The following is a 20,780-nucleotide window of genomic DNA, read 5'->3' as shown; positions in this document are numbered from 1 at the left end:
CCACATAGGTAGGGCCAAAACCTCATATTTGTCACTACTATAGCATAATTGAATATAGTATAGGGAAATGGAGAAACTCTAAATAAAGCAACCACTTGAAATTGATGGAACCAATTTCCTTCACCAGCAAGCCTAATCATTTCGGCATTCGTGGGCCACTTCTTTAACCATTGCTGCACAGCATAGCAAGATAATAAGTAAAGTTGGTATTTTTTTTAAATAATAAAAAAAAGCAACACTAACTTCTGAGAGGACTTGTGATTAAATGTGAAACAAAATGACTTTACATGAATGCGTTCGCGGAAGAGTAGCCCAATTAGGTAAGGGAGGATCATTCCAATGGTTGTTCCAACCATTATTATAACGAAGCCAATGCCATAACCGAAAATCATGCCGGCCAACCACATGGAAGGGCCGGAAGGAATTAAGAACACTGGGAATAAAGCTAAAGAAGCAACAAGTACAAGGGCAAGAACTGGGCGGCCAAATGCAGTAGCTTCCCATTCCATCATTGGGTAAAGAACCTGCAGCAAAAGTATGAAAGTTTCCAAATATGAATAAATCAAAATATTCCAATAATACACATGGAATGTTTGCAACTACATGAGAATTAAATATTAGAATCTAAGCCGGTTCATAGGCAATAGCAATATATTAATAACAACTTAGTTTCCCAAGATCTTCAAGTTTATTATTAGTTTACTATAAACACTTAAAATGTCACAAAACTTGGCAGAGTGGGGGGAAAATGAATATAATACTTGGAAAGTGCTGAGCAAAATTTACTTCTAACTTGCAAGAAAAGACTAAAGAATCCCTTGCATCCCTCTTTTTGAATTTAATACGTCAAAGAACAAATTAACTACCAAGTCCTACTGATGGAGTGATCATTCTGAAAATCAGGGTATTTCTGCGATCACATATGAATTCAGTTCCCTAAAATTTCTCCATCAGATTGGATAACAGCATAATATTCTGCACACCAGTCCCACATAATTTACAGAAAGTAAAAGAGAGCACAGAACTAATAGTTCCTTAAACTATTCAGCATCAACCAAATACATAAAATTCCGATGCCAAGGGAAAATCCGAACTTCTAAATTGTTTGCAAAATAAAATTCAGTTTAAAGATATCAAATAAATCCATGACAACCAAACAACATTGTAATACTATATTGCAAACCCTGCATCCTAAGTGAAGCTACATAAACAATACAGCTCTAGTCTAAATGCTGAACTACTAGAATAATTTAGTGCAATGTAAGAGGAAATACCTTTTCAAAAATAAAAGGAACACCCCATTTCAGTAAAACAAGAGAAAGTACAACAATGATAATGCACCATAGAAAGACTTTCATCCACCACCAGAAAGCATTAATTCCTGGTTCTGCTTGAGGCTGTGAGATTTCAACTTCACCGGCCCTAGGCTCATCAGATATGGCTAGTCTAACGTATTCACTATTGCCTCTTGCACGATGCCCTGAGGTTGCATGTTTCTCCAATTCCTCTGATGGTTCTTGGGTCATCATTGAGATGTCAGAAGGCTATGAAACAAAACAACTGCAGAACACAAGCATCAAGCTGAGACAGTTATTCAAAATTTAAATTGTATATATGATCCTACATACATACCAAATTGACCAAGAGTAGATAATAATTCATCTTCAAGGCTTAGAGACCACGAATTAACTAGTCAGATAATTAAAGGCAACTAAGAGACACATTAAATGGTAAAAAATAGATGACAGATAATCTTTTTTTTTTTTTTAAAAATGTAAGTTGAAAAGCAGTTCTAAACTTTGAACTCAACCCTTAGCACAAGAAAACTCTCAAACTAATTCACTGGGTTTCTATTTTCTACTCCTGCAAATAGCCCTTAGAAGTTTTTTCAACCCCTTTTCTATGAACTGATCATGGTTCTCACAAGTAACAAAAAATCACCGCATACAACTAATATAGAGTTCAAGTACCTCAATTAAAACCTAGGTACCCCTTAAAAAAAATTTGAAAAAAAACCCTAAGTGCCCCATTTCACCCGCTCCCCCCTTTCAGCTGAAAATCCAAAAAATCAATCTTTATCCTAACTTCCAACAATTCTAGAATCATTCATCAGAAAAAAGGGGGCACATTTACCTCTCTACACTATCTTCTTCCTAATCAACCATCACTTGAAAACCATGATCACTCGCTGCTTCATATTCCAAAAACCGCAAAGTTACAAGCCTTTACACAAAACTTCCAAAACTAGAGAAAGAGAGAGAGAGAGAGAGGAAAAAGGGGTTTTGTTTTCTAGACCCAATAAGTTAAAGCCAATCCCTTATGATCACACGAATTAACCTCTTTTTCTATTTTAAACGGATTAAAATTTTGAAAAATCAAAATCACTTGACGAAACAAACGAAGTTCATCACTTTATTAAAACTTACCAAAAACAGAAAAAGAAGCACACCACGTGTTTGTAAGAAGTTCCGGAGCTAACCTCCTCAGAGAGAGGTTGGTCGGAGCAAGTCGCCGACCACCGTGGACGGAGGACGAGGTAGCTGAGCAGAGAGAGGAAAAGGAAGGAAAGTTTCAACGTTCAAAACGCAACAAAATAGAGAATCAAGAAAAAGCCTTGTTGCCTTGATGAGCTCACGGATGCTTCGTTTTCAAACTTAACGAGGTTTTCAACCTTCAAACAAAAATCCATGCGTGTTTTTTTTTTTTTTTTAAATTGAATTTTCTAACCTACCATTCCATTTTGTTTGGGACAAAAGAGAAAAGAAGAATAATTTTACTTTATTCTCTTTTTTTTATATATATATGAAAGTTTTTTACTCTATGCTTATAGTGTAAGGAATATGAAATGTGAAATTCTAACTACTGAATCAGGCAGTTAAAAATTTAGCAGCAATTTTCAGATAATTAACTTCTTATTAAATATCTTTCTATCATAGAAATAAAATAAGATTTATGAAAATTTTCTGTAATACCATTGGATTCAAATATTTTTAATGGTTTTCATGGGGAAAAAGATAAGATTAATTTTTAAAGAAAAGAAATAATTTATTTATTTATTTAATATTTAGCTATTTTTATTTTTCCAGCTATTTTTCCTTAATATCATGTGTCATAGTATATCGAATCTCACGCGTGACAGTCACGTGCTTGACTTGTGTGGTGATTCCTGATAAAGAGTGTACAGTGTAGCAGAACAGAAAGCAGGAACAAGTGTGATGGCTTATTCTTATTCTTCTAGATGGTCTCTTCCTTCATATCTAGAAACTAGAAACATTTATATAATAATAATAAAATATACTTGGTCTATTCTTTTATTTATCTATAATATTAGATTGAAGGATTGACTTTTCAATGTTCCTTCTACCAGATTACCTGCAAAACTGGTTATTTGTCCATATTAATATTATTAATTTAATATAATTGGATAATTAAATTTACGTTAGATTAATAGTAGTATATCCTCTAATTTGAATTTTATTTTGTGTGTAGTCTTTAAATAAAATTTTAATTTATAATAAATTAATTTTTGTTTTATCAAATTAAAAGATATGATGAGAGAAAAAAAAAGTTGTGGTGGAAACTGTGCAAATGGAGAACTGAGAAATGAAGCACCTACCTATTGAACTCCACGTGGACACCACATACAACCCCCTCATGCCCACGCCACACCGTTTCTCAAAAGAATTGTTATTTATATTCACTTTCTTTTGTATAATTTTTTACGACTATTTTTCTTTTGCTACCATATGATAAAATAAGGAACTAACCCCATTGAATTGGTGGAGAAGAATGAGTACTAAAATTCTCCTTGTCAAATTAATTAGCTCTTGTAGTAAATTCTGAAACAGGAGCAAACAAAAACATGCTTCGCTTCACATGATCTTTATCCATATTTAAGTAATTTTAACCATTAATCTTTGTTATAAAAATATATACATAATTGAGGTTAAAATTAAAATGACTAAAATACTAATATTTGTAAAACACTTAAAATTTTCTAATAGTATATTAAAAAAATTTTAAAAATATTTAAAACACCAATATTTTAAATATAGCGATAAACACTTGCACAAACTTATTTGGTCATAAGGAGCCTTTGAACTTTATATTTATATCCTGCAATGAAATCCCTCCCTTGGATAATCTTTGCCTCAAAATAATACTACCCAAGAAATCATTGTTCTTGAATAGCAGCTGATTGGCATGGACATATAAACTTTCATGAACTGCATGCAACAGGGAAAAGGATGTTAGTTGCTTTCATTGCAAGTCATTTTTTGTGTAAGTAATACACAATTTTTACTGCAGAAAAACTTATACCCTGAATCTGCTATTCCATATGCTTTCCATCAACTATATAAGTTAAATGAAACTGAAAACTTTGATGAAGAAGGTACAAGTTAATGATTCACTTTTCCCAATCTAGTTGTTAAATTATTGCCTTTGGAGAGTGCAGAAGAATTACCTCTTTGATAATCCTTGATAGATTATTTGAATTTCAGGGATGTAAGACACTTCAGCCCAAAATGATTGGGTCCTTCTTCCGGTACAGTTTTTCCATGGAAGAGGAATAGTAGATTAGAGTTGTGATAAGCATGCAGGTAGCCTTTTCTCCATGCAGATTCTCCAGCTTGGGACAATCTGCAATAGTTAATTGTTGGAGGGAAGTGAGGGTGGCAAGCCCTTTACAATCCAATGTCTCTAGACTCAACAATCCGTTGAGTTCGAGGTTCATAAGGGACGCCGGCAGCGAGGAGCCCTCGATTGGGAAGGACTTGACTCTATCACATGCACCACCAATAATGAGATGTGTAAGGCCCTGTGGATGCAACTCCTTTGATGTTACCAAGCTTAATAGTTTCACACAATTTGTGATATTGAGTGATCTCAGGTTAGGTAGCAGATCCCTTATAGGAAACAAATCAAGTTTCGGACAGTGCTTTATGGTGAGATTCTGTAGTTTTGGGAGAGAACAATTCATGCCAGCCACAACAATTCCTTCTCTGGCAAAGAATACAAAACTGCAGCAGTCATCAATGGTAAGGCTTTTGAGATTTTGAAGAGCAGCATCATGTGACACTGTAAGAGACTCCAGATTTTGACACCGAGTACATTCAAGAGACTTGGAAACATCTCCAATGGAAGCTTGTCAGTGAGCCACAGCTGTTGGTTATTCTCAGTAACTCTAGAAACTGGTGGGGGTGTTGTTGGTTTGGGAATTCCAATCTTTTACAATCCTTGATATGCAAGGCTTTTAGAGATGCTGGTAAATAGTCTCCCGGAAATGATACAGCAGACCAACAGCCTGAGATGCTCAAGGATTGGAGATGTGTTGGTATGGCGTTTGCAATGGCCTTGAACATAGATTGCACCACCTGGCTGCCTGAAAGTGAAAAGAGAATTCAGTGAAAGTGGCAAATCCTGCAGCTCTACATTATTACTTTCGGATATCACTATGCGAATTGCAGGAGCCCTTGGGAGAGAAGAAACAAGCTTCTGGCATCCTATAATGCTTAGTGTTTCCAACACAGGAAGGTGATCAGGCAAACGTTTTGATAATATTGGACAATAAGGCAGTGCAAGATGTTTAAGTTGAGGAAAAGCACTAGGCTCAAATGAATCCCACTCCTCCCAGCAAGGCATGTAACAGAATTCAAGATGTTCCAAGGATGGAAAAGGTGGTGCTGTCCTGAAAAAACTATCATTCCTGTAGAACTCAGTACCAATGGTCCGCGGAGAATCGAAATTCACAATGATCAAGGACTTGAGATTAGGAAGTTGTCCAAGTGAAGGAAGTATGCAGCAGTTTCTGCGGGAGTCAAGAACAATGCTACTCATATTGTGGTAGGAAGAGTGGCCTAGCCAATTTGGAAATGTTGTACCTCTGTAGCTATATATCAATAGCTCTTTCACCTCATTGTGAGGTTGTAACTTGTCAAATATGTCTCTTTCATGCTGGAATTCGAGACCATACATAAAACAAAGTACTAATGTGCTTCTTCTCCATCATTCTTGCCTCTGATGGCTCGCTGCTATTCCGGACATTCTCTAATTTGCAAATCCCAAAGGGGCCATGGATATTTGCAAGTCCTCCAAGTTCTGCAATCACGTTCTCTTCATCAACAATGAAGTCAGCCAAGTGTTGCAGATTTTGTAGTTTGCTCATTCCCTTTGGCAACTCCAGCAAAGAGCTTCCCCAATGTCAAGATGGCGCAAATTGCATGCTGCTTGGAAGCCTATGCAGATTATCACAAAAGTACAGTTTCAGTGTTTGTACAAGAGAGATCCAAACACGATCATTAGCGCTGCTAATGGTAACCCCTTACACTTTTCAGCGGTTTGTCTACCAATCTTCTTCTTACTTGAATCTTCTCCTAATTCTAATGGAAGACATGAGTGGTTAGCAAACACCAACCAGCAATTGAATCTTCATCATCTAATTGACTTAGATGATAAGCTGGACATGTTTGGACAACGGAAGCAACCTTCTCGCTATGAGTTGTTGCAAGAATTTTACTTCCCTTTGGCCCTGTGTTGAAGAGGCTTCTGAAAATCATTCCAAACACCATAGTTCTCATTCCAAACATCGTCCAAAACAACTAAGTACTTCTTCCCTATCAGCTTTTCCTTCAATTCGAGCTGAAGAAAACCCAAATCCTTCATATCACAGCTACTTGAAGTAACTGCCTCTATCATAGTCTTGGTGATCTTCTGAATATCAAAATTTTCAGAAACATAAATCCACAACTTAAGATCAAATATTTGCTCCAAAGACTCATCATTATACACCAATTGAGCTAAAGTGGTTTTTCCAAACCCACCCATGCCAACAATTGGAATCGCAGATATTTTAGCATCTGTTGTATCATCAAATAACAATTCCATGATGGCTTCTTTGTCTTGATCTCTACCATATATAGTGGATCTTTCTAACAGGGATGTTGATGGTGTTCTCCACAACAAGCTCTCCCTAGCATTCTCTTTTAGACCAAGAATGTCTGCTTTTTCCAGCATATTCTAGTCTCTCAGTTATGTCTTCCAGTTTTGTAACAACCTCGGACTCTCAAAAATTTAGAAAGCTAGAGAACAAGGTACTAACCTCCGTTTGAGCCGTTCCTGCTTCGGTTGAAACACGATCTAACAAGTCATCAACATCATAGACAACATCTTTGAGATCATCGAGCCACTTCTTCACAGCAGGGTCATTGATTTCTCGCTGCTCAGCATCATTAAAAACAGCTTGAACTGCATACAGATTGGTCTCCAACCTTTTGATTAGCTTCTTGTGAAGCTTCTTTCCCCGAATGAAAATTCACAAACTCGGGTGAAACAAGCTTGTCAAAAACAACTTGAATAAAACTAGACACTAAAGCTTGACTTACAATTGCACCTGCCATGATTGCAAAGATTACTGAGCAGAAACAGAATTACAGAAACGTACTTCAGAAGGCGACAATTTTCTTTTGAGAGCGAGACTTGTAAGTTGTAAGTCACCAATTATAGAAAAAGTTATAATATAAAAATGTTAGTTTATATAAAAAAATTGAATTCTAATATTGCATCTCTTGTTTATTGAACAAACTTCATTTTATGAAAACTATATTAAAAAATAGACTAAAATGGTGCTACAATAAACTGATAACTTTATGTTTTCTATAAACATATCATGTCAATATAAACTTATTTTGTTATAATAGAAAGTATAACATTCATCTACAATTTAGCTATCAAAACATTAATTTCATAATTTCTCACATCAAATTGTTTAATTATATAAAAATCATATTATATTAAGGATGTTAGTTCATATTAATAACATGATTTTATTATTATATCTCCTATTTTGAATATGTTTGTGGTATATGATCATATCTGGAATAAATATTCTTAGACATGATTTTAATAAACTACTCCAGTTGATAAAGTGAAATAAAGATAAACATGATCATAAAATTACAAAAAGAATCAGAGTAAAATAAACCTACAACAAAAAGATACACATTTTTTCCTAGAACAACGAAATACCAAAAGCTTTTGACAAAAACTTTTGTTCAATACCACTCTTCGTTATGGATTAAAAAGCTTCCGGAAAGGCCCATCCTTCCTGTCTTTGGCGGCTTCAGTTAGAGCCAGGAATCGCTTGAACCCCGTGGTGGCTGCTCCTCGTCCAAGTGCGGCAGCCCTAGTTAGTACATCCTCCCGAGATGCCATGAGTCCAGCAGCAGAAGGATTAGGCACCACCGGAGCCACTGGGGAAGCTGGGACAACTGTAGGTGTAATCTGTGTTTGCTTAATTCCAGGGCCATGTTTATTGAAGTCATCAAGAATACTTTGTTGATCCGCTTTTTTAAGACCCTGAAATGTGAAAACAGATATAAGTGATTAAAGAATTGACATTCAATCAGTTGCATCTGAAAAACCATAAATAATCAATCCATGAACCATTCCTAAAAAATAACAGAGTTGGACGATTATGGTAATTATTCAAATTTAATGTTTCATACATATTCCATTAGAATTTTCAACCATGCATTACATGCTTCCCATCACTGTCCACGTTTTTGGAAACCTAGTCCGTATCTTGATAAGATCCAACACTTGACTTGAGCATTGTCTATATGCAAGTTTTATGTCATCAATAGTAGATTACTTCCTTTTAGGTCTTATTTTACTAAAGATGTAATGTTCTTTACAAATAGTGAATCTTGAACCACTTTTTTTTTTTAGTCTACACATAAATTAAGACTATGCTTCCTTGTTATTCTCCTCAAGCTTGGGACAATTACCCACTTAACAGGGCATCTCATTCACTTATGATTATTCAGCTAGAATAAGTTGAAGTCAAATTAGTCATGAACTTATGATAATTTTAATTACCATGAACTTAGAATTATACAAGTTCATTTTATGCATTTATATGATGAGACAGCCAGTCTCCAGTTTTTGAGGTAGTAATCAGAACTAGAGGAATTGAACGAAGAACTGATAGGAATTAGCAAAACCTTAAGGTCCAGTATTCGCTGAAATTCCATCGGTGTACCCTCAGGTAGTAATGCTCGGTATGTATCTGCCACGGAATCAACTGGAGACAGTATAACCTAAACATTCCATTCGCACAAACCCGTTAGAAAGAACTAAATAAACTTCAATTATATTAGTGTTTTTTTCCACCAATAACAACAAACCTTCAACAGTGCCTCAGCTTTGCTCATCTCGCGGCTTACAAACTTGGAATAGCCAGCAGCACCTGAAGTCTGTTGCAGAGAATAAACAATCAACAAGTATAATGAGAGAAACATTGACAAGCACACAAGAAATTGACAATTATATGACATGAAATTTCATAAGGATTCTTTTTGCCCTATAGCATGCAAGATGATAAAGTCAGTTGGTTCAGAAAGGCAGTCCATATCTGCTTCCAATTCAGTACAAAATTAAAGACCAATGAGGCAACAAGATATTTTATATGGGTAGAATATAACTAGGGACATGTAAATTGTAAAATGCAAAACATAAAGTCTCAGCTCTTAATTTTTTATTCATCTTGGTCCAAAAAATAAAATATCAATTTCTAATTATGTCTAAGGGTGAAAGTTGGTGAAAGTTTTCACTTGAAAATTTCATTATCAATATTTTCTATATAAAAACTATAGCTGAAAAAAAAAAATTAAATGCTACTGGTAAAAGGAACAACAGCATAGTAAATTCACCAACTCTTGAAATGTGGAGGTCAGATTCCCTAGATTAAAAAGTATTTGCAGAAGTTAGATTACCTGTCTACCAAGGGAAGGAATTTCAAGAAGGATTGTCTTAACAGCTTGTGTATCCAGTAGCATCTGCAAAAGTATCATTTTGTTAGCTCGTTCTCATAAGGTTTCAAGTGTTCCACAGAAAAAAAAAAAAAAAATTTTCAAACTCCTTTATGTATCCTATACTCCAGATAAAAAATGTTCAAAACTGATGAGAATAAAAGCCATCTTACATTTACAAACCTATCAAAAATATGCTTTAGCTTTACTCTTGATGTAACCAAAAGGGAATAAAAACCAATTAAAGAAAGCGGCCAGTACCTGTTGAGCGCCCGTTTCTGATATTTGCTTGCATTTGAAAATGTTAGAATAGAAGCGCGGACCAAGAGATGATGCAAGCTGCGGATAATAAATGGGAAATAAGTGTAAACATTCAACTTGCATTATTAAGCAACATTGAGTATTTACCATCTAATTTAGTCCCTTACAACATCTGCAAGAAAAAAGCTATTTAAAACAGAAAAGCATTCAAGGAATATTTTATTTATTATTAATTACAACTAGCATGCCAGAAAAGAAAATGTCCTTAACACCAAGGTTGACATAAAAAATCTTAACTCAATGCATCAAATTGGTATTACCTTGTCCAAAAAGAACTGAAAGTAGACAGGAGAAAGAAGACTTCCAAGAGTAGGAATGCTAGTGGTAAGAATCAGATTTATGGCATTAACATATCTGTAAGAAAATTAATAAGATTAAATTGATAATTTTATCAGGAACAAGGATTACTAATTGTTTTCTCCTTTGGAATTCAGCTTACTCTGACTGATCACCAACACTCTCAAGAGTACCCCATGGTACACGTGTCATTGCAGCCATTTCAATGTCAAACTTGGTTTCCAGGCCATGCACCAAGGTCACTAATGACTTTGTTATAACAGCTGAAAAATCATCCTGCATGATTGCACAATTCTCTTAGAATGACATTTGCAGAGAAAAGCATCATTTTAATGAGGAGATATTAGTACCTGCACTTCTGACATATCTACCCCATCTGCATACTGATGATCTATTATCTTGGAAACGCTCTCAGCAAGTTCACCGGCCTGCCATATGCAAGGCTCAGTAAAACTGGCATTTACTCGTCTTGAACTAATATAAGCATGACAAAGAAATTTACTGACCGTTTTATGGCAATATTCGGCTGAATTAACAATGTAACAAATCACCCTTTCATCCCTATCAGATGTCTGTACAAACAGTTCCCAAGAGTTTATAAAAAAAAAAATCAAATAAAGAAAGCTGTTTGATAAAATAGCAAGTTAATATGTAGCTTTAACTTCTGACAAATCACGAAAAGCGAATTCTTTACAAGATACCTTTATCTGTCCATCCATGCCTGTGGCAGCAGCAACAATTCCAGTACCACCCTTTGGGAGTCTTACAAAGAGCTTTGTAGCATATGCTTTAAGAATTCTTTGGAAAACCTAAGAGTGAATTGAAATAAAATCATATACATCATAAAGCTAGACCTCTAAATTACAGTATGCGTTGCAAGTTGCAACTAAAAACCAACTCCATTTCCACAGAGAAATTCAAACAGCATTCTTTTGAATTCCTTAATACCCAACAGTTAGTCAGACAATAAGAGTGCAGATCACATGGCCGTTTTTAACTCCTCAGCCGCAGCAAATTACATTGGCTACATTACATAACCATCATTTGGCAAGTCTCAAAGTGAAGTTTTTTCTCTTAATAGAGTGTTCCTACTAGTCCCATGTGTTGAACTTTAACAATTATTCAACAGCTATGGGCACATGTTTTGTCATTTTTGAAATGGAGAAATATTAGCTATAACTCAGGAGTTACCTTGAACAAATTAAATAGTGTCTGGTTCTTTGTTAAAGCACTGCATCTCTTCAAACTCCTCTTGATTATGAGAAACAACTACACAAAACAACCAAGTTAGCTCAAAGCATAATAACAAACTGGCCATCAGAAAAGGAGAAGGGGCTCCATCATTCATCCGTTCCAGGGGGGATCTATATATCTAACCATATCTATTATTGGCAACATTAACCAAAAGCTACCTAACAGAATTCCTAAAGGCTCTAAGAAATGAAATGACCTATCACCTGCATGCTGCTGGATAAAACGCTATTCTGACCTCCCTCCTCAATATCCCATGTCTCCTCCTATATTGGATGACACGTTTAATCAAGGGACAGTGATAAGTAAATCAATGAGTACATACATCAAAAGCAAGCCCCAAATTACCTGAACGAGTTTCTCTAAATTTTCCATTAGTGTTTTCTCTTCCAATTCTACATATACTCTTAAGTGAGGTTCAAAGCAAGATGAAATAATTCCACGAAAATTGAACTGCCAAAACAACAAAATGTTTATCAGGCCCATCTTAATGAAATAGATCATTAAGAATAAAGCAAGGACAGCCACTATTACAACAAAGACTAGGAAGCACTCTACATCAAATTCATTTGACTTATTTTTCAATTAGGACATTCAATTTTCTTCACTCCCTTCTTTTACCCTTTGATAATTTGAAAATATTTAATAAAATATTAAATAACTGAGAGACAACATAAGAGTCCAGATAAGCCCAAGCATATGATCAGACAAAAGCATTTTATCAAATAAAAAATTACATTAGTCCAATATAATTTCAGTGCTTCAATTGCACAGATAAAATAAAAGAGATAACCTTGACTAGGAGATTTGAAAATTTTAAATGATGTAATCAGAATGTAGCACATCATCGAATTTTCTTCTCTAATACCATGTAATTAATCTTAGACTCATAAGATAGAGAGATTTTGGATAACAGTGAATAAGAAGTACAATATCTATGTATGTAACACTTAACCAACAAAACTATTACATTAGATAGATAATAGTCACATAGATCCATACCCCAGCTCCAGGTACCGCCAAATCTTTACTTCCATTGTTTTCCTATTCATAACAACCAAACAAAATGGTCATAGACAACTATAATTTCAATGATTCCTTAGGGGTAGGTAATGTAAACTTCACCAATTCATAATACATACCCCATTGTTACTTCCTTGATGAGCAGCAAGCTTTTTCTCATATTTCCTCCGGATATCTGAAGCATTACTGCCAGAATTTGCTCCCCTACCTATTTCCTCAATCTCATTCCCAACCTCCCTGTTTTGAGTGCCTCCTCCAAATTTCTCAGCCAGTTCATCTTCAAACTCTAAAGTTCGCTGTAAAGCCTGCAAAAATCAACAAGTGAAACACTGAATTAACACATAAGAGTCATAAATTCACATCATAAATTCATTACATCAACAATTTATTCATTGTTACCACCATCAATGAATTATTACAAAGCCAGCCATCAACTATTTTGTAAATAAAAGCTCCGGTTAAAAAACAGTGGCAAGAAAGCGTAGTTGTATAGAATCACACCATTGAAGCAATTATTGTAACAGCAAGTCAATATTTCATCGTTTAATGATTGGTCAAAACCATGGCTTACCAACAACAGGGTCCCCACATCTGGCTTTTCCTTTAGATTAGAAAGAATATCCTCAAGTTGTTTCCTGTAGAAAAAAGTATCATAATCTTGAGTCCATACATAATATTCCTGGAAAATCATGGTATATGATTAAATTTGATTATAAAAGTCAGAAAATGTTTCTATGTTGAAGCAATAAAATTACCCATATTCAATAAATTATAATGTCACTTCATAACAAAACTAGAGGAATAATGCTTCACTACGGGCATGCTCTCTTTTGCTGGAGAAAGCATATAACATATATTGCCATATACGATATTTTAAGAAATGTTGTAAGCAAGAAATAACATACCTTGTCTTCTTACAAAATAGGATACATAGACGATATAAAACATGCCATGAAGATGGAAAAATTTTCCAAATCTCTTCATTTGACCTCATTCGGCGCTTAATCCAAGCATATCTTCGTTCAGTTTTATCCAATTTTGCGAGCTCTGAAAGAAGTACAAATATTTAAAAGGTCAAACATAAGCACATTTGATAAGAGCTTGTTGTATAAATAAACACATAAGCTTCACATTACAGAGACGTAAAAATACCAGCTCCTTCAAAAATTTGTTCATATGAAGTAAGCTCCCTATTGCAGAAATTATTTACCAACTCTTCCCTAACAGAAGGTTCTAATGCATCAACAACCAAGCAAGCATCAGACAACTGCTGGAGCAAATTAGTTTCTTCTGTCTCCTTTCCGGTACCTAAGCTGAGACAAACCATATAGTAAACCCAGTTAACACACAAGATTTTTTGTAAACAAACCATGTCTAATGAATTTGAACAAACAAACTATGAGGAAAAATAAATAAAAAAATATTAGCATTCAAAACATAGTATATCCTCTGTTTTTTTCATATTAAAACACCTGTAGAATTTCCAAAAATAGCAAAAAAGGGAGTAACAAATACCTAGAAAAATCAGAAAACACATGTGACTTGAGTATTTGCTTGATATTCTTAAACTTCTCCCTTAGTTCTATGATCTTTGGAATATCCCTATAAGCCTCAAAGTGACTGCATAACTGGTTCACTGCCTGAGACAGATAAAAACAAAAAACAAATGTAAAAATTCATAAATTAGTCCATCAAAATAAAATGCATTTCTTTCTGCATGAGACGGATGAAAATTAAGAAATTCATTAAACATTTTTAATTTACCAAGTAAAAAATATAGTTGAAGCACAATCCCAGACTATATATAATAGTTTATTCAGCAATCACAAAACCTCAGTTTCCAACTGTATTCCTAAATAACTTATTTTCAACCCATAATCTCCAACTCCCAGATTATAAATACATCATAAAATGACACAATAATAATAAAATCACTAGCTCATTGTGCAATAGGAACATGGACATAAAGAAACACAATGCATTGGTTTCACGACCATCCCACCCCCAGCAAAGAAAAAAAAAACAGAAGCACCATAATGACACCAATCCAATGTAGTAAGCAAATACTTGAAAAGCAACACTGCAAGAGTTATCCGAATACCTCCAGCTGTGCAGCAGCTTCCTTATATTGACGTTTTGAAGCCATTACTTGAAGCTGTTCAACAGCAGAGACTGCCATAGAATAAGTAAGCTTGTTAAACTAAAAGATTAGATAACATCTATGCATCTAAAGAAACTATCTAGTTAGTGCAATAAACCTATTAAATATTGTACCCAGTTTCTATGTGTATGCTGAAATTCCACCCAATTTGTCTAGAGGTTTTCATCCAAAGAATGGTCTACTGGTTTATTTCTTGTTCATGCTACAAATATAGAAATACAAGGACATTGCAATCTGTGACAATAACCATGTATGTGTTTGTTACTATGAACTTTAGGGACATGTACTATGTTTGTGTGCTATGGCAAATTAATATAGTGGCAAGCTTAGAAACTATTAAAACAAATTTTACAAGAGTGAAAGGGCTACCAAGACCTACCAAGCATTGTAAGACGATGAAGTGCAGTAATTGTTGTAGTTATATGCTTCTTTGCAAAATCTAATTTCTTAATGTCGCGACATATTTCTTGAACCATCGTTTCACTCTGTACAGCTTTTGTTTTTATTTCTCGGATCTTATACATAAGTTCCTGCATAATTAAAAAAAGAAAAATAGTATTAAAATACCAACCAAACAAGAATGGATGGAGCTAATAAATTACATGCAATGCAACATAAATATTTAAAAAGAACTAATGTAAGCAATTGAACAAAGAACTAATAGAAACACAATAGAGTGGATGCAAACCTCCACAGCACGTGTAGCAGCAGCAAGATCTTCTTTTGCCTTAGTTCCTGAATTACTCTGAAATTATAGAAGCCAGGGCATGAAAAACCAGAAATTATGGAAACAAATTATGTTCAATAAAAAAAACTGTTAAAAATCCTGTATGGGAATATGCAATCACATTTCTGATGTATCAACACCTTAGTGATCTTAGAGAATCACATTTAGTAAGATAGTAACGGATCAAGAAGGCCACTCCACCTTAAAGAAGTTCCTAAGAAGTGGCAACTTGGGCTCACTTTTTATCCACAGGACACAAACTTGATTCATGGTTTCTTTATTAATATCAGTATCACATCAAGTTTTCTTTTTATTCCTTTTATGTTTTGTATCTTAACAACCCATATCCAAAGTTTATTAAATAACTTAGTCTAGTTTGAGTCAAGTCAGCCTGATCTTCAACCACACTCTACCCGTGCTAGTCTTTTTCTATTTGCAATAACTCGAAAAATGAGATCTAACTTAAGGGGAAAACAGCATAACCACTTGAATATCTAACCTGAAAGCTAACATTAACTAGAACTCGGCAGCGGCAGAGTTTTCTAAGGATCAAGTATAATGCAGAGCAACAATGAAAAATCAATGCTGCATTACTTAGAAATATAATTTGATTTTGTATATTGGATGCAAAATTGAAGATGAAAGGAAAAGAGATCAAGACCTGTTGGCGAACAGCAGCTAGAATTCCGGCATCTACAGTGCGAATCTCGCTCTGAATTTTCTGCATCAGCGGCTCCACACCAGACAGAGATGCCTCTGCACAGCATCATCATCAACAACAACATCATTTCAAATCTCGCCAAAATTAAAACATATATATCACATCAAATAGTAAGGAACACACGCTACTCATCATCACAAACCATTACGAATCTCTGATTGAAAAAGAAAAACGGAAAAAAAGAAGTACCGTTTGGGAACATCTGGTTGATGTACTCCAAGGCGCTGGACTTGTCCATTGGTGGCAGATCTCGAAAATCGCGATGGTAAATCGAAGGGGTTTGTTAAGGCTCGCAGTCGACCATTCCACACAGCGAAGATCGCATTGAAGAGAGTAATCAGAAAGAACAGTGAAGTGTTGTGTTGTGCTGTGAAGCAAATTGAGGTGCTTCGTTCTCTGTTCTCCTGAACCTTGTTTCTTTCTTCTTCAATATGAGGCCTATGTTGTAATATAAAGAATTCAGAGGGACTGGTTATGAAATTTCAAAAAGCAAATAACCAAGAAAAACAAACAAAAGAAAAATAACTGTTTGATAAAATAGTCTCAAAATATGAAATTATTCCGGTGTTTAAAAATTGTTTGACAAAAAAGTATAAAACTGTTGAAATTATGAGAGAGAGAGAGAGGGGGGTTTAAAAAGGAACGAATTTAGATTAATAATATTATATATTATATTATAATATGCTACAAAAAAAGGCTTGAATTGATCATTACACATTTTACTATTTTAGGACTCATGACACAAATTAATTTCAGTCCTTAAAAATTATTTTCCCAGCAACAAAATGTTACAGGTTTAAGTGGTTTAAATATTTAAATTAATAAATCAAATTATGATCGAGTTTTTTTAAGAAAAGAAAATAGAACAAAATAGTTGGTAAAATAAAAAAAAATAGAGAATTTTACAATGCACTTAACATTCCAGGCAAAATATTTGATGGAGCTGGTCACGATGGAACTGCAAAAAATAATTATAAAATTGTCTCAATTTATTTTGTTGTATTTATTAATAAGCAACAATTTTTTTTAAAATTAATTTTTAACCACAAAAGAAGACGGTTCACATTATCTGACAACAGTGTGAAAGAGAAGCTCCTCTGCTATGGAGCATTGTTTTAAAAATCGAATCTGACCGGTTCAATTAGATTAATTAAAAACCGATCATTTAATCGGTTTGGTTGAGGTATAAAACTGTTTAATAAAAAACCGATAAAAAAAAAGGACCATTGAGAATCTTGACCACTGAGGTTCAAAAAATGCAGGGTGTTGGCAACAGAGAGGGTGGTCGAAGAAGTTGGCAAAGGCAATGGCGACAGTGTGGTTCCAAGACAATCTGTGGTTCCCAAAAATATTGTTGCTACTCATTGTAAATACAGTAAAATAAATTGGGGCAATTCTTTAAATATTTTGGGCAGCTCCATCAAATGGAGATATTGTGGACAACTCCATCAAATACTTTGCCAACAGTCCGAATTCACAACTCAAAACGCAGTTTTGAACGAACGCAGGGAAGAAGAAGAGAGTGACTCTCTCGTGCATCACGGAGAAGAACACAAGAAGAACCGTAATTGAAGCATTTTCATCTCAGGTAGCTACCTCTTTTACCAGTCTTCCAATCTCTTCATCTTTGTTTCGTTATGTGTTTGTGCGTTGAAGTTTGAACCGCCGCTGTCCTTCCCAATTCTCGGTCTACTTGAATTTAGGGTTTTCCAGCCATAGTTTGTACTTTTGGACCATGATATCGAATCTTCATCTCTTGCATGGTTGTTTGAGTAATAATGTTTCCACTTGAACTTCAAGATTTATGTAATTAAAGAGAATCGAAGGTTTTTTTAGCATCGCACAAATCGGTTGCTAAATGTGTAGGTAGTGTTATGTGCAAAGTCCTCCTTGAAGCGATTGTGATGATAAATGTTTCAGACTTTCTGCATTGATAGGTCTTCGTTGGGTGCTATGTTATTATTATTCCGTAATTTGAACAATTTGTCATTGACAATCTTTTTCTATCGTTTATGTAACCGGTTCATTCCTTTGTTTTTCATGGTTAACTTTTGTTTCTCTGAAGAGCATGGTAGTGCATAATTTGGACAAGTTCTCATTGACAATCGTTGATGCTGCTGATTTTCTGATGATTTCAACTTACATAGCAAAACTAGAATTTGCTTAGTATTTTTAGGAAATTAATATCAAGAAATGCTGTTGTCTTTTGTTCACTCCATATTCTGCAAATGTGTAAATATCTATCCTGATAGATTAATTTTCCCATTTCTACTTTGATGTGATCTCGTATATTTTTCCCTTTCTACGCTCAAGTTTCAGTTATATCTAGTACTTGAATTTTTTAGTACTAAAGTTTCAATTTGATCAAATACATTATATATAGATTTATCATTTGTTTAATGGTAAGGACTCAGAAATTTAACTATCAACTTTTAAATTCTGTTGTCATTCACATCAACAGATGGCATCAGCAGCAGAGAAGTATGCTTCATTTCAGGAGAAAGTGACTAGAACAGTGTTCCTTGACAACCTTTCACCCCAAGTCTCTGAATCTGTCTTGAGAAGTGCTATTGAGCAGTTTGCAACAGTAAAAAGTGTCAAGTTCATTCCCAACTACCTTGGACCAAGAAATCTGCCGCAGTGTGCATTAGTAGAGTTGGATTCCTCCAAGAAGGTCAAGGAGGTTATCACCATGATAGGGCAGTACCCGTTCATGATTTGTGGAATGCCACGGCCGGTAAGGGCTCGTCTTGCTGAGGCAGAAATGTTTGATGATCGGCCTCAAAATCCTGAAAGAAGGATAAGGATTCGCTGGTTGGATCCAAATCACCCGGATTTTGAGGTGGCAAAGGAATTGAAGCATCTTACGCGCCAACATGCTGCAGAACATGCATATGCACAAAAAGTAAGTTCACATGTTTTTATTCTTTTCTCAACTGCATCAAAAGCATTATTATCCCCCTTGTTCTTGGCTTTTATTTTCTGTTGATCCCTTCTATTTACTGTTCATATCTTTCTATTATATGCAATGGATTTATGGGAATTGTGTGTCTACACTATGAAATGGTTTTTGTATCAAAAGACCACTTGCTCTATGAAAATGCTGCCCCTTTTTTGTGATGTCATAATGATGTTCAAAATATGTGGCTTGTTAATTCATAATCAGTATGAGATTTTGTGGTATTTAGGTTATTCTATTGTGATTTTATATGCATTTTGTGTTCTTTTCTTTTAGCTGCAACTACTTCTTGAAGAAAACCTTGCCGAGCAACAGGGAGAAACACTTGAAATGCATTACAAAAAGTATAAATTACTTGACAGCGTTGTATCTGATGGAACTGCCAAGCGTCTGAAAGAATGGTATAATCTCCGTGGTGCAGTTGAATGAAGGCTTCTGTTAGGTTTAACATTTCATGTACAGGCTTCAATGCTGCTAATTCTACCAAAGAAAACAATTTGTAAATATGATGCTTCCTTAAGATGCTTTTTTAGTTTTTCATTTTGATTGTGGTCCAAATTACATTTTGATAGAAAGTTATCTTGTGAACTTTCAAATTAGACGGGTTAAAGTACAACATAGTGTTTTTGGTAGTATAGTTGTATGGTTTTACTGTTCAACCCTTTGCACTTTTGATATAACAAAAATATCTACAAAGTTAAAACGACAAAAATGGAAATATATATATGCTCATCCATTTCTTTTCGGACAATTTACGTATTTAAATTGTTTGTACCTCAATTTTACGCAAATACATTGTTTCAGAAACGGATACGTAAATACATTGTTTCACTATTCTGTGCAATTGTAAACCGCTACTGCCAGTAACGATTTATATAGAATAGTGAAACAATGTATTTACGTATCCGTTTCTGAAACAATGTATTTGCGTAAAATTGAGGTACAAACAATTTAAATATGTAAATTGCCCTTTCTTTTCTTCATACATTAGGCATATGTATTTTGTTTCAATATCAACTTATTGCCTTCTTGCCTTTTAGAAAAGGATGATCCAATAAAATTACTATATTTTAGAGAATTTATTGAATTTATTATACTACTTTGAATAATAATATCTAGTCTGGGATTTTGTCTAAATATTTTAGAAATAGTTATCAATTAAAAAAATTAGATTTGTTCATTCAATGCCAACTCATTCCATTTTCTTTATGGCTTAATCATCTCTAAACATACACATACAGTTACTTGGTTTGAGGTATTAAGAACTATAACTCCAAATTTAAAACTTGGGACTTTTTTTTTTAAATGCAAAGAGAGATTCTTCTCGTTCAAACATATTAATTAATCACTGCTAAATTAAAAAATATTTCCGGATCTAAACGCAAGAGATATGGCTAATTTTCTTATTTAAAATAGTGTTGTCCGATGCCACGATTACTCTTCTAGTGAACAATAATTTTGCTTAAGAAAACAAACAAACATTAACAACTATTGGTGTATGAAGGATTAGG

The 20,780-nt window shown here is 34.4% G+C and overlaps 4 protein-coding genes across 6 annotated transcripts; 1 reads left to right on the top strand and 3 right to left on the bottom strand.

Moving 5' to 3' along the window:
* LOC107483073 (uncharacterized) lies at positions 1-2,717 on the bottom strand (the record flags this gene model as incomplete). 3 transcript variants are annotated; one of them, XM_016103684.3, is given in 4 exon segments in its annotated part: positions 1-173; positions 288-524; positions 1,275-1,560; positions 2,480-2,717. In XM_016103684.3, coding segments are annotated over 3 exon segments (665 nt in total), but the record flags the coding sequence as incomplete, so codon positions are not given.
* Positions 2,718-5,898: 3,181 nt separating this feature from the next.
* Positions 5,899-7,482, bottom strand: LOC127746551 (putative disease resistance RPP13-like protein 1). Its single transcript, XM_052260139.1, has 2 exons — positions 7,383-7,482; positions 5,899-7,245 (listed from the first exon to the last, which is right to left on the bottom strand). Exon 2 carries the CDS (start codon positions 7,012-7,014, stop codon positions 6,514-6,516), a length of 501 nt encoding a protein of 166 aa, XP_052116099.1. The 5' UTR covers positions 7,015-7,245; positions 7,383-7,482; the 3' UTR covers positions 5,899-6,513.
* A 359-nt stretch (positions 7,483-7,841) lies between these two features.
* On the bottom strand, positions 7,842-16,742 carry LOC107483071 (vacuolar protein sorting-associated protein 53 A). Its single transcript, XM_016103682.3, has 24 exons — positions 16,500-16,742; positions 16,251-16,345; positions 15,551-15,607; positions 15,242-15,392; positions 14,803-14,873; positions 14,217-14,341; positions 13,854-14,014; positions 13,607-13,748; positions 13,273-13,336; positions 12,821-13,006; positions 12,681-12,722; positions 12,027-12,131; positions 11,885-11,944; positions 11,619-11,696; positions 11,129-11,236; positions 10,934-10,999; positions 10,778-10,855; positions 10,570-10,703; positions 10,391-10,484; positions 10,071-10,148; positions 9,774-9,836; positions 9,186-9,254; positions 9,003-9,098; positions 7,842-8,355 (listed from the first exon to the last, which is right to left on the bottom strand). The coding sequence occupies exons 1-24, from the start codon at positions 16,546-16,548 to the stop codon at positions 8,068-8,070; spliced, it is 2,460 nt and encodes an 819-aa protein (XP_015959168.1). The 5' UTR covers positions 16,549-16,742; the 3' UTR covers positions 7,842-8,067.
* Positions 16,743-17,569: 827 nt separating this feature from the next.
* LOC107483020 (uncharacterized) lies at positions 17,570-19,894 on the top strand. Its single transcript, XM_016103617.3, has 3 exons — positions 17,570-17,898; positions 18,772-19,215; positions 19,546-19,894. The coding sequence occupies exons 2-3, from the start codon at positions 18,772-18,774 to the stop codon at positions 19,696-19,698; spliced, it is 597 nt and encodes a 198-aa protein (XP_015959103.1). The 5' UTR covers positions 17,570-17,898; the 3' UTR covers positions 19,699-19,894.
* The last annotated feature ends 886 nt before the right edge of the window (positions 19,895-20,780 follow it).

This window comes from Arachis duranensis, chromosome 4 (assembly GCF_000817695.3).
Source record: "Arachis duranensis cultivar V14167 chromosome 4, aradu.V14167.gnm2.J7QH, whole genome shotgun sequence".
Lineage (NCBI taxonomy): Eukaryota > Viridiplantae > Streptophyta > Magnoliopsida > Fabales > Fabaceae > Arachis > Arachis duranensis.
The sequence above is the reverse complement of the archived record's forward strand: the minus strand, read 5'-3'. Positions and strand labels throughout refer to the sequence as shown.